This window comes from Manacus candei, unplaced genomic scaffold (genome assembly GCF_025592945.1).
Source record: "Manacus candei isolate 608988 ecotype Guabito, Panama unplaced genomic scaffold, ASM2559294v1 h1tg000002l, whole genome shotgun sequence".
Taxonomy (NCBI): domain Eukaryota; kingdom Metazoa; phylum Chordata; class Aves; order Passeriformes; family Pipridae; genus Manacus; species Manacus candei.
In genome coordinates, this window is record NW_026138050.1 from 7,231,465 (window position 1) to 7,245,328 (window position 13,864).

A 13,864-nucleotide genomic window follows, 5' to 3' on the forward strand; every position below is an offset into this window, starting at 1 on the left:
AACAAAGAACATGCCACTGGAATCACAAATTTGGAGGTCTGAGACCCTAAATACGTGGTTGCCTTTTGTCAGTGGAATTTTGTCACCTGCCTGGTGCATGTGTTTTAAGAACCTGTCTGAATCTAGACACTTGCTTCCTATTATTTAGAAGGCCATTTCTGTTAAAGAAATGATTTTTTATGATGATTTATGATAAGGTTAACTCTCATTATAGGGTAATTGTACTTTATGTCTCACTAAGGGTTATACATCCTCCTACTGCTGAAATTAATGGCAGGAATCCCACTAACATCAATGAGGGCAGGCAGTGAATACAGAAATAGTTGGAGGCACCTCAGTGCTATCTGCTTTGTTCACCCACTGTGGGGCACAGTGAAATGCAGCCACGTGCAAAGGGCCTTTGGTAACAGCAGAGTAGCACTGCACTTATCTTTTACATGTCACAACAGGGAGCATCCAAATTATTTCGCAGCCTCGAACCTTAGGGCATATTTATTCTCAAAATACACAGAAAACCTGAACAATTTAGATTCTTAAAACCACTCCACCTGACGCTGTCTGTAATGTTGACAGCAGAGAGAAACATCTTAGACAATTACACTTAGGATCTGAGACAGAAAATTGTGCTACTGAGTCACAGAAGCACTTCCAAGTGCATTTAAAGACACATATCATATCAAATGCTAGCAGAGATCTTCCAGGATAGCTTTTTAAGTGAAAAAATATGTTGATCAGACCAGTCTCTGTGAATCAGTGACACTGTTACTCCCTCATGTCAGTCTATTCTGCTGTCGTGTTCGAACAGAAATCATTCCACTCACACAGAACCATGAGGACACCCTTTGAGCTGGGAAAGCACAAGTGACATTTCCCCTAACGTGAGAGAAGTACCTGCTTTGCTTTAGCTCCAGACCAGAGTGCTTCAGGATCTGTCTTGTGTCTCGGATTCTACAGTCCAGACCTCTGCTCTGTGCTCAGGGTAACATCCTGCAGGGAAAAGGAGCTTTGTCACTGAGGCTTCTGGGGCCTGGCTTCCATCCTGCATCCCAAAAAGGTACAGTACCAAAAAACCACATACTACTCCAGGTGCTCAAACTTTTTGGTTTAATATGGTAAAATACTACTGTCCAAGCAACAATTCAAATCAGTATTTGCAATTATTTCTATATGATTAAAGCACGTGCCTTAAGAGAAAACTGAAAGGGGTAGGATATATCTCATTTTGTTTGAAGGTCCTTTGCAATGATTAGGGCTGTAAGCACACCAGGATTCTCTGCCATCACCACTGAGGCATCAACACTACTGAGCATCCACACAGGTTACTGGGTGCTTATTTCAGTTACTTCCAAACTCATTACAAAGGCAGAATCTGTTATCCAGGATCATGATACAATTGGCCCTGACACAGCCAGGGCTGAAAGATGGAGTTGTGTGGGCTTTAGAACAGCTGCTACAGCATCTCTTTACACTATTGTAGCTGGTCTCAGGTTAACACCTCTCCTCTGATCTCACCTGAGACAACTGCTGATGGTTCTTTTGCAGCTGCTTGAAGTCATGGCTCTGGTTGATTGCCACTGCTAATTAACTGTGTCCTTGATGCCAAACAGAACACAAAGGGGACTAGTCCACAATCTGTCAATGCTTCACCAAAACACAACTTTCCTCTGATTCTTAGAGAAGTAAATAGTACTTGCTTTGAAGACAATTGTTTCATATGTTTAGATTCCTGGCAAGAACTTATCAATATGAATGCTGTGTATTTCTCAGAATCACACCTTCAAGTTTAATTCTGGAAGTCTGAAAACAAAAAAAAATTTCTTTAGTACTATTTAATAAAGACACCTCAGGTGAAAACAATAGATACATAAGTACATAAATATTCAGATGAATGACTCAATAGAGCTTTCAGATGTCTCTTGTAGAGCAAAAAAACCCCAAAACAAGTAAACAAATTCAAAGAAAAAGTAATATTTTTTCTTGACTTTCATAGGAACAGATGCTAAACATTCCTGGAAATCGTGCAATGCTCAGATTCTGTGCCAGATTTTGCACTTCTGTTAACTGCCCGTTACCTAGCAGCATTAGGGAATTTATTACTAGGGATTTTCTTTATAGCATTACATTTGCATAACATCTTTTTAAAAATAACTTTTATAGATCTCACTGTTTGAATGCATAAAATAATTACAATCACCCAGGTTAACACATACTCCAGAAATAAGAAAAGCAGACAATTTAGCTGTAAAATAAATTATCTCATTAAAGCATCCCTTAATATACTAATCCCTGATTATTGCATTCTAATTGTAGTGGAGGGAACCCTGTACTTCAGATGAAGTGTCATTAATAAATAAATAAAACCCAGTAACCCTAGATTCCCACCTGTATCAATATACAGTGACATCAACTTGATTCTGAAATTCAGCTCTTTTAGGCTTTTGTAAACCATCTTTCAGCCAGGATTAGCATCACTTTTGTTGTCAGTGTTGAATTTCAAACATTCAGAGATCCCTTCGTAAGCAATAACAGCAATTAGCTCACTTTTAGTTGAGACCATATTTTACCATGACACTAATTCTGGCCACTTTACTCCTGTGGAATGCAAGAACAGCTCAGCCCCCTGTGTGCCATGGCAGTGTAGGAGGTAACCATGTGCTGTTCCTTGAACATATGTGCTTATATTTTAATGCAGTGCCTGAATTAGTTGCAGGCATATTTTGAGCTTGAGTATTATGTGCTCACCTTGATCTTGTCATTTTTCTCTACTTCATTTCAATTTCCTCATTCTCTCCATTACTAATTAGTGTTGGATGGCAAGTCAAACATTCAAACAAAGCAAGCAGTTCAATGAGCACTGTGTAGGAGCCAGCAGAAATAAAGGAAGTCTCCTATAAAGCACTATCACAGAGGTATAAAAAACCCCACCTTTTCTCTAGAAACATGTTGGCAGTAAAAATGACAAGAGGAATCAGTAAAACAACCATTCTGTTCAAACTCGTGTCAGCTTGAGATGATTATAAAGGAGAAAACTCACATGGGGTGCAAAAAGGTACCTACGAGGATGAACATTATTTCAGGATCATTTGGAGAAAGATCTGTCACTGCCACTGCCTGATAGACCATAATACCATGGAAATCTCAGCCAGAAAGCAACATGAGTATATAGTACTCATGAATGAAGAAGATAAATGGAAAGAACACCCAAAGGTCTGAGATCAGACCTTCAGCTTTGTTTAATTTGTTTTAGTCAGACAATAGTGATGTACAATAGCCCAGGGTCCTTGGGCGTAACAGGAAAGGGTTCTTCCAGTTTTCCTACTGGGAGAGATAGAAGAGAGCATCATTTCCTTACCAGATGCTGGGATTTGGGACCAAAGGTGAGCCTGATTATTTGTGGTTTAAGCCACTTTCTCTTGCTTACAAAAGATGTAGCAAAAAGGGTAAAAGTATCATTACATTATGTTTGCTTTTTGTGCTCCTGGTACCTTTTCTTCTCTATCCAAACCCAAGCAGTGCTGTGGAACAACTGCTGTGACTGCCACTTCTGTCACTGCCATTAAACCAAGCAGGAGTAAACTCACTGCAGTCTATTCACTTACACCAGGGTTTAAATATATTACTGCTCTACTCCACAGTATAATTTGTAACTGTTGCTACTATAAAAAATATTACTTGTTTGGCAGACCATGCTATTCCAATTAATGAAAAATAAAGCAATGCTCACCTAGTAAGAGAACATTGCTTTAGATACCATAATAGGCTGTTACACAATAAACTCTAACCAAAATACATGTGAGTTTTATTGGCTTGCATCCTAGAATTTTGTCCACATCAACTTGCTTAAAGCTGGAAATAGACTTTTGTCTGAGAAGAAAAACCTCATATCTGCTGTTTTGAGTTTTCTTACTGCTTTTTGTTCCAAAATTAATGCTCTTGAAATATATAATAAACCACCACTTATTTATACCTCCAATTCAAATGTCCTATTAAGGAAATAGATTGTGAGAGTGTGTGTTATAAGATGTATATAAGTTCATCTCCACACTGACAAAGTCTGATTCCTACAACTCACTACAACTATTATTTATAGCAATAGTCTATTATTGATTTAATGTAATTTAAAATATTCAAAATCGATTATTACACAGGCCACCTGATCATAATAATAATCTTCCAAGGAATACTCACAGCAAGGTCAACTTATTCAGCTTTACCTAGTTCAAAGTTTTGTGTCACTGAAGGCTTTGGTTTCTGTTTCTGTAATTTAGAACATGGTCAGGAAGTATGAAATGAATCTGACTGTAGAAAGATAACCCAAATTAGGGCTTGCTTTCCTGTCTTGGTGACAAGTCATCTTTGTCAGAATGACACATTGTCACCTCTGATCTTTCATCTCCAACCTCCTCTACACATTCCAAAGGATCAACAGACTTAGGGAAAACAAAGTCATTTCTTTTCATAAGGATTTGACTGCTGGAGTCTCCTCTGAGGAGAGACTTTCAGGTGCAGAGGTTACCTGTTAACATACTTGGAGAATGAAAGGCTGTTTTGATGGCAGAGTTGTACTTAATTAAACAATAGTGGATTTATTAAAATAAAATGTTTTTCTTGTCCATATTATCTTAGGATATAAATAGAAAGAAAAGTTTAATTAGTTAAGGAAGAAATTTGAGCCAGGTCTCAATTCAAACATTTGATCCATGAAAGTGTAACCTAAGCAGTGGTTATTGTCACCTTTTGAATCCTTTATAAGACAGAGTAGCAAGTAGAGCCAACATTACTATTTTGCCTGGTGTCTCCTCAGCTATTTTTCCTTTACTTAGCTGAGAAAACTCTAAAGGTGAGCTGCTGACTTGAGAATAATTAAATGAAATTACTGTGCAGAGCTGCACCAGTAGTAAGTACAATAACCATTGTTCTAAGATTTTTCTTTTAATTGCTGAAATTGCATATGGATGGACCTTATATAGATAAGTATCAGTTTTCTTTTTATTCTTCAGAGCTGTTGGGGGAGACAATAGAAGTAAACTTTCTTGCCTTTCCTTTTCCCACTGCATCTACTGTTATTTGTGTTGCCAGATGTCATGTGTTCCAGTTAAATTAATAGTTACACAGAGTTTAAAAACGTGCTGTACTTTAATAGGTTGAAGGTAAATAATAAAAAATTGGTAATCAACTCACAACATGATTTATATAAAGCATCTCATTAAAGAGCATTATTTTAGCACTGAATTTTTTTAAGGAGGTAGTGTACTAAATCTTGTCCTTTGTTTAGGAATAGCAGAGGTGCTGGTTTGATCAGTTAGATTAATCTACTCCTAGAAGCCTTGTTATCCTTATAGCATTCTTCGAAACACAAGAAAACCAACTTTTTTGTAAGATGCATTTGCATTTCACAACTCTGTTTGCAATATACTCTTTTGCACAGGTTTAAAATGAGCCTCACAGACATTCTAAGCCCTTCGGATATTGCTGCTGCTCTGCGGGACTGCCAAGGTGAGAAACAATTCACACCCTCTGACCCGATTATTTTGGGTAACACAGGGCAGGTTTGACTCAGGCCTGAAGGAATCCTGAACAAGTGCATACTTTAAACTGATTTCCATGATCTCTTTACTCAGCTGTCACAGAATGTTCATAACTGGTTTATCTTGGCAGTTTGCAGCTTATCCCCAGGAGATTTTGTTTGATGTTTAGGAGGGAATGGGCCAGTAGGGCAAATTCATTCTCTCCTTGACAGGCTTCACCTACTGTTCATGCTTAGAACAACTCTAATGTAACAGAGCAGTGCCCTCAGACCATTTAGGAACAGTGAACAAAGTGGTCTGGGGTTAATTTTTTTATTAATTTATTTTCAGCTCCAGATTCCTTTAGTCCCAAAAAATTCTTTCAGATCAGTGGGATGTCTAAAAAGAGTAGCAGCCAGCTCAAGGAGATCTTCCGGATTCTCGACAATGACCAAAGTGGCTATATTGAGGAAGATGAGCTCAAGTAAGAACTTTATTAACTATTTAGATGTTATCAAGCTATCAGCACTTTCTACTTTCCAGAACTGTTCTGCAAATGTAAACACAAGTTATGCTAAATGTTGATAAATCCTTCAGCAGATTGTGAAATTTATATTTAAATAGATAATCCCTACAGAGAAAAACAAATTAGTAATACCTGCCTTTGATGCTTAGTATAGAAGAAAATAACTCCCTGGGGCTGGATTTTGATAGCAGAATCAATTGTATCAGGGTTGGACTTACAAAGCAGGAATATATACAACTAAGATTTAGCTTATCAAACAAAGCAGTGTTTGAAGGACTTGGCTATTGTGGTGAATGATTTAGAGATAGCTATCAGTTTGATTATATAACAAGCATAGAAAAATAATATTGTGTGAAAATCTAAACCTAAGTTTTTTTTCTTCCAAGGTATTTCCTTCAGAGGTTTGAGTGTGGAGCCAGAGTGTTAACCACCTCAGAAACCAAGACCTTCCTGGCAGCTGCAGATCACGACGGGGACGGGAAAATCGGGGCTGAAGGTATTGACTTGTTCAGATGCAGGACAAGGCTCCCTGGGGTGTGTTGCAATGATGTGTGATTCTCTTTTATGTTGATGGTACATCAATGCACCTCCTGTGATTTTACTGAAATCCTTGCAGAAGCAACCTTTTAAAGGCAGAAAGGGTCCCTGATCTTACAGGTTCATCCCTGCAGCTGCTTTGGTACAAGCAAGTCAAAAAAAACTGAGGAACTTTCCTGTTGCTTCTCACTCACAAATTTCCAGTTGTTCTGAAGGGAACTACCCCTTATTTCTCCTCCCACTGACTGATGTAAGGCAGCACTGGTACCACTTGTAACGCACAAATGCAAGGTCAAGAACAAAGAACCAGCTGTGCCCAGAGGAACCAACAGCACACACAGCAGCTCGTTCACAGCAGCAATTTCCCAACAGAAATTCCACTAGTCACTGACTGACATTTCCAAAATGCAGGAGCCAGCAGCACATAGTTCCTTATTTGTTTTGCATAATAAGGAGAACACAATGATCAAGTGTCACTACTCCAACACCAGATCCCCCAGCAGGATGTGTTGGATGCTATTTGTCTTCAGTGGCAGGGTAAGGACCCGACGGGAAGGAGCAGCTGTTCTAGGAAGCAGCAGGTTGCACTCACTGCTGCAAATGCTGCTGGGATTTAATGGCTGCTCAGTGCAGAAACCTCCTGATCTCCTCATTCCCTATTTCTGAGCCCTGTTTTGAACACGAAGCACACTCACACAAAAGGCTGGCAGCCAATGGCACTGCCCTGGGAGAGCAGCAAGTGCCCAGGCCAGCATGAAAGAGGCTTAGGGAATAGCACGCAGGGAATGTGCTGGCAGGCAGATTCCCCAGCTCACTGCACCAGCAGGACAGAGCTCTTCTGTTTCTTTCTTTGGAAGGAATTAAATCCAGTTCCTTAGGAACTATGCCAGAATAAACACACATGATTTATGAAGCAATCCATATACTAATATAGTCATTCAGGACAGGACTGATCAGACACTAATTCACTGAAGCCAAACATTCAGAAGACCTTTCAATAACAGTATCTTATTGCACAACACAATACTCCAGGATCATACCACATGGAACTGCACAATTTTTTGGCTTTAGACAGTGCTCTAAATCAACACTTCTCAACTATGGAAGTGTTACAAACAGCTAATAAAACACACAGACTCACTTTTCATTTTTTTTTTAGTTCAGCTCTTAATTACTTCTTACTCAAATTCTACATAAGCCATTCCAGTATTTTTGCCTAGGATTAGTATTATGCAGAGAGAAGGCTAAAGCTACCCTGAATATTTTATTACTCCCTGTAAGTGTCAGCAAAACACTGCCTTTCCATCTGCTGTTTAGAAGAGGATGTTTAGGCAATGCCTCTTTTCTCTGGTCATCTATCAGGGAACTGTTTTCTGTTCGTTCCTATTCTAAATCTCTTGATATGTTACTAATCTTTTCCTGCTAATCCTTTCATATTAGTATTTCTACTGTAAATAATCTCTTATCTTTCACAGAATTCCAGGAAATGGTGCAGGCTTAGAGATTCTTAAGGACCAAACAAGATAGAATTGGGATGAATCTGCACTTGACACTCCAAACCCTTGAAAATCAGAAGTCCCTCGTTTATCTTGACGGTGTCTGTTATTTGTTCATCACCTTAGTAACAAAATGAAACACTGATTACTGATTTTTTTCATTGTGTGGACCACTCACATTGTTCTAAACTCTATTTAGCAGACACTTCCCTTAAAAATACCCAATAAAAATTAATCATATACTGTAGCTTGTGTCTGTTTTTCTGTCTCCTAAACTGAAATGTGAATTCTTAAACTAAAAGTGTTCATCCCTCCAAGATCTTGGTCTTATCAGACCTTTGTATATGGGATATCTTTTGAAATTAGTGAGAGTTCCTCCTGGATTAAGCCTAAATTCTCAGAACACTCAGATGTCCATCAAAGACTAGGAGCTCAGATGCAGTTGTGAGTTAGGTGAGGATAAAATCTCTCACTGACTTCCAAGTGAAGAGCAGTCACACATTTTTGCTTAAAAAGTGGCTTCTGAATGAGATTGTTGCAGTTTCAAACCACTTTTTTGCATTAGCCAATTAATAGATGAGGAAAGTAAAACCCACATGCTTTCCTGCAGAAAGAATTAAAAGGAAAGCCACGTGGACTTGAGGTTTCAGAGAACTGTGAGGTCCTAAGAAGCAGAGGGGAAGCAAAAGATGTCTTCTTGGTGGTATTTTCTAGTTTTCTCAATAGAGAGGACTAAAAGTGTGGAAGCAGACATTGTAAAAAATGAATGTTGAAAAGCTCCAGTGTCCTCTGCCTGGTATTTCTGGGCTATGAGTGACATATTAAAAATGCCCTTCACAAACACAACCATCTCTGGGGATGCTGATGCTTTGATATGCTGGGCCCTTTGCTCTCTCCCAGCCTGTGTTTTGCAAACCTAACAAAAGAGTAATTCAGAATTTTCTGTTGGCTTTCAAAAGTGTTCATCATCAAAGCAAAAGCAGTCAAATACATTAAAATTCTCCTTCACTCAGTGTGAAGAAAAGCTCATGCAATGCCATTCTCCAAGGCACCCTACACAACTACACCAACACAAATTCCATAAGGATTCCTCCCTCAGGACTCCTCTATGTGCTCTCTGCAGCTATTTACTCTTTTGGGAGCCAAGCATTGGCAAGCCAGCCAAGAAATACCTACTGCCTTTTGAAAAAACACGTATCTATTAATCCACAATTCTTAACAGCTGACAAATGAAAACAGATTTTTTGTCCCATTTCAAAATGTTTTTGAGCAGCTTAATTTGCCACACAAGTTGTTTGTAGAATTTCATATGACACTCACATCTTTTCTCTTACTGTGCAAAACTCACACAAACTGATAAAAAATTACCATTGAATTTTAAGACTGTTTTTTAATGCTATGAAATACACTCAGCTGGCATAAATTTCTAGAGTATCAGTGACTTAAATAGAGCTACTCAGATTTACAAGCCAAGGGTCTGACCATGAGGAACTGACCCACAGCAATTCTCATAGCATGGGGTGGATGTCACAGGATAGTCACAAGAAATAAAGTGTATTCTTGGCAATGAAATCAGTCTGATGACAGAAGGGTCTTGGAGTAGTTCACATGTAAGTAACAAACAAAGTGCTCTCCATTTCGCTGACAATTAGGTGTCCTGACCTTCACTAATCACGTTGCATCAGGCAGGCAAATGCATGTGAAATAAAGAATTTTCCAGGTGCTGTTACACTCTGAACTCTAGTTCCCCTCAGTACCTCGGCCTTTGCACCATGAACCTCGACAAAGAAACCCAGAGGCAAAGCACAAATTCTGTTACTCTCCACTAAGATGTAACATGCTGGAGCAGGTCACTGGCACAGGTAGACAGAGCATTCCTGCAGTGCCCTGGCCCTCAATAAAATTTGTGAGTGCAATTAGAATGTCCTTCATTCCCCAGGAAGAAGAATATACCTCAACTGTCTGCATCTGAAGTTCCTGTAAAACAACAAAATGTACTCAGGTTCAGCCAAGAGGCAACAAACAAAAAGGAACCACTTCTTGGCCTGACATGAAATTTTAACTGAATTGTATGTAAAGGCTTCAGAAAAACGTTGTTGTTCATTACTAATCCAAAACATGTCTTAATTATTCATTTATAACTTATTACTGTATAAAAGTTTTGCACTACAGCACCAAACAGGAAAAAATAAACTTACTCTACTTGAGATATTCTGAGATCTCTCTGTCATCCAAAACATTGCAGTTAAAGACTCTTTCCACGCATTTCCATCAGGAAAAAAAGTACCTTAAAGAACCTAAATCATACAGCACCTACCCCAGCAGATTACTGCTCTTTGTGGGAGAACATTTTAAGTAAAGAAACACTTGCTGACTTGTAGGATTTCTGAAGTGGAAGAAACTTGTAAAATTAAAACAACTTATTCCTTCCCTGGGATCCTTGAAACACTAGATGATATTTTGGAATGCTCTTATAACACATGTGATAGTGATAACAAACTGGATTTACTCACTGACAAAGATACTTGTCTGCTCTCTGGCCTAAACCAAAATACTCCTTCTGGAGACACGGCGTGTAGAATTCCAACTGCTTCAAGTAGGCACTTGTAATTGAGAAAGCTCCTGGGCAGGGTCTTATTGACTGACAAGGAAGGAAAAACTAAAGATGTTGGCCATATTTAACCCCCATTTAACATACAGATATGGGTATGAGCATATTTTTAATGAACAGGATGGAAATAAGGGCTGCATCAAACTGCTGCACTCACCACAACGATTTGACATGAAAGGCAGCAGTCAGAAATCAGCCACCACTGACAATCACACTTAGAGATGGCAACAGAAGTTGCAACTAGTTATCAGAATTATCACTTGTACACTGCACGCTGAAATGACTCACTAGACACGACTACTATAAAAATACATTTTTGGAAAACACCAGAATACTTGTGATTACATTAAAATACAGGTCTTGAGAGTTCCATGGTCACATTATATACTCTATAATACCCTGTGCCATGCTATCCACTCTGTGAATAGTTGCAATTAAAATATGAAAGAATAAACAGTAGCTTTATTCAACCTCTAAGCACAAAAAATACCATGCCTTAAATATGTCAAACTATGACATCATTCTTCATGCAATTCTCATTTCTTGCAGTGACCATCAGGGAAATAATTAACTTATTAGTATAATTAATCTTCAGAGCTGAAATCCTTTTAACAGTCTAGCCCCTTCATCATCCTCTCTTCCCAGCTTTTCTTTCACAAGTATTATGTTATGTGTTGTGGTAACAACACATTAAACAAACCAAAAACATTTAAATATCTCCAGTTTTGCACGAAAGCGGTTTTTTATTGCTACTCAGTAACTTTGTGTCCTTAATCATAACCCAAGCTAGTGTAAGGTTACCATCTCCCTTTATGAAATCTCTGACCCTGGAAAGCAAATACATCCATTATTAAACCATCTTTACTCACCACGACACTCACACTTGCTCACACTCCCTGACACCACACTGAGAAGGAATCTGGGGGAGGTGAGCGCTGTCTTAGCAGGAGCCCTGCTCCAGCTGCAGGCTTGTGTTTTCACAGAGAGCTTCAAAGGCCTGGGACAGTGTTAACAAAGCCTGCAGACCAGGGATACACAGGCATTGTGCTTTTTGCTGGATCACAGCATTATTTTGTAATTTATTTGCTAAACTAATCCCAAACTGCTGAGTCTACGCATTTGTTAACACATTTAGACCACATACTGTCAATGGAGCAGCTATTTGAGCTGTCAGCTGTATTTATTTAAAGCTGTCAGCTCTAACACCCAGAGTGATTTATAGTATACCTTTTTGTTAAGTCTGCTACTATGCAGCTGACGGAAATGCCAAAAATAGTATCCAGAAATAGGTTCAACAAACCAAAACATATGCCTACACAATACTATTTCTTACTCCCATGTTATTTTAAAAATAAATTAGAAAGCAGTCATAAAGTTGTTAATTGCTTGCCTCTTGATGCAGGGGTTGTCCTGCAAATTCCCCATGTACTTATGCAGCAGTTTAATTTTACATAATCATGGGCTAGGAATCACATTTCAAACTCGGGGTGATCTGATGCCACCTTGCAAATGTCAAGGTGTGGTGTTACTGCACATACAATTAAGAAGATGGGATGAAATTGGAACCACAATCGAAGTTTCTTCCTGCCCTGTTAATGTGTACATTAGAAATGTAATAATTTAATTGAATCTCTTATCACTTACACTTTGTAGATTCTCACAAATACTTCCACCAAAAGCAATGTCAAGTTACAGATGAGGTTGCACCAAGCAGAATTATATTTTATCAATCACTACACATATATTAATTCCCTTCCTAGGAAACGTTTGGCAAGGAAACACCTTCCTTAGCAATCACCAATTACAGTGAGTCCCCACTGTCCAACTGCACATGCCTCCACAACATAACCCCTGCACCAGTATTTGTATTACAGCAGTAAACAGGCACCTTAGTCATAGCCCAGAATCTCCATCTTGTTAAGTCCTGACCAAATACACATCTAAATATTTATAAACAATTATATAAATATTGAAACCAACACAACCCAAAATCTACAGTCACTGCAGTTTCATAATTTCTTTGGTGAGAAATTAATTAACTTGACTATAAATAGCACCAATTTTAAGAATTTCCACAGTTTGCTTTAAGTGATAGCATGAAGAAATTAACTTCCCCTCTGACAGTCTTGATCACCACCTCACCCCTGCCTGCAGCAGAGCACAAACAAGGAGGGGAACTGCTCTTTTTGTTCGATATATTCAATCCTGACTGGATGTTTCCAGAAATTGTCTCAGCTATGCTGCAGCCTTCAAATGGACAGACTATTAAAGAAAGGGCTCATCTGCACACACTGCTGAATTTAAACTCAGAGCTGTAGGGTAGAAAATTAGAATTACTGTATGTGGATGTCTTATCCTGACATGTTTGGCCTGATGCTTCCTCAGAGAAACCCTGGGGGGCCCAGTACAGCAGGGCCTTTCCTCATCCTGCTCTGCTGGCAAGGGACAGGAGTCACCCTCTGCTGTGGCCTCTCTGAAAACACCTGCATGAAATGATAAAGCAGATTCTCTCTGCAGTTTTGGAAACATTTCCTACAACTGTCTGGGAATGCTGTGGCTCGGCCTGTTGTGTCCCTCCTACCCGTCCGGTCCACACATATAGCTGTTTTTACTCCTAATTTAGTTCACACTGAATTTTATTAAAATGGGAATTGAAAACTAATAGAAAAGCTTATTTTATTAGTTAAATGCCACTATCATAAAATGTCAGACAAAAAACCTGAAAAAATAATCAGAACAGACATAATATTTATGGTGAAAGGATTACCTGCACTATGTCATGCTGGATTACATTTCCTTCAACGTACTCAAACTTGTCGATCTCACCTTTCAAACATCGAATTCTAACTCTAAAAATAAATCGTTTCTACTTTTTCCAGCCGCCCTGAACGAGTTAGAGGGGAGTGAACCGCGCCTGTGTTGCCTCTGCGAACAGGGGTGCGCTGGGGCAGAGCGGCACCCCCGGGCCCGCCGGGAGGGGCTGTGCCCCTCAGGGATCTGTGATTGCCGCTGGAGGTCCCCGCACAGCCCCTCGCTGAGGGAACACAGGGCCCCCCCGGCCTCCCCTGCCCGGGCTCCCGCCGCTCCCGTGCCCGCCGTGTCTGGCGGGGGCGCTGCGGGTCCATCCCCGCCCGCCGGGAGCGCTTCCCGGCCGATCCTGCTCTTCCGGGGCGGAGGCGGGAGGGCG

At 39.6% G+C, this 13,864-nt stretch overlaps 1 protein-coding gene and 1 long non-coding RNA gene across 3 annotated transcripts; one reads left to right on the forward strand and one right to left on the reverse strand.

Moving 5' to 3' along the window:
* Positions 1-890: 890 nt before the first annotated feature.
* Positions 891-13,746, reverse strand: LOC127467562 (uncharacterized). Its single transcript, XR_007903185.1, has 3 exons — positions 13,445-13,746; positions 1,513-1,797; positions 891-987 (listed from the first exon to the last, which is right to left on the reverse strand). It is a non-coding gene; the product is annotated as an uncharacterized LOC127467562 (long non-coding RNA).
* LOC127467541 (parvalbumin, thymic CPV3) lies at positions 5,229-8,277 on the forward strand. 2 transcript variants are annotated; one of them, XM_051779624.1, is made up of 4 exons: positions 5,229-5,496; positions 5,859-5,991; positions 6,420-6,529; positions 8,046-8,277. In XM_051779624.1, exons 1-4 carry the CDS (start codon positions 5,436-5,438, stop codon positions 8,069-8,071), a joined length of 330 nt encoding a protein of 109 aa, XP_051635584.1. In that variant the 5' UTR covers positions 5,229-5,435; the 3' UTR covers positions 8,072-8,277. The 2 variants fall into 2 exon arrangements, with proteins under 2 accessions (XP_051635584.1, XP_051635581.1); XM_051779621.1 differs by lacking the exon at positions 8,046-8,277 and having other exon boundaries at positions 6,420-6,799.
* Positions 13,747-13,864: the final 118 nt, after the last annotated feature.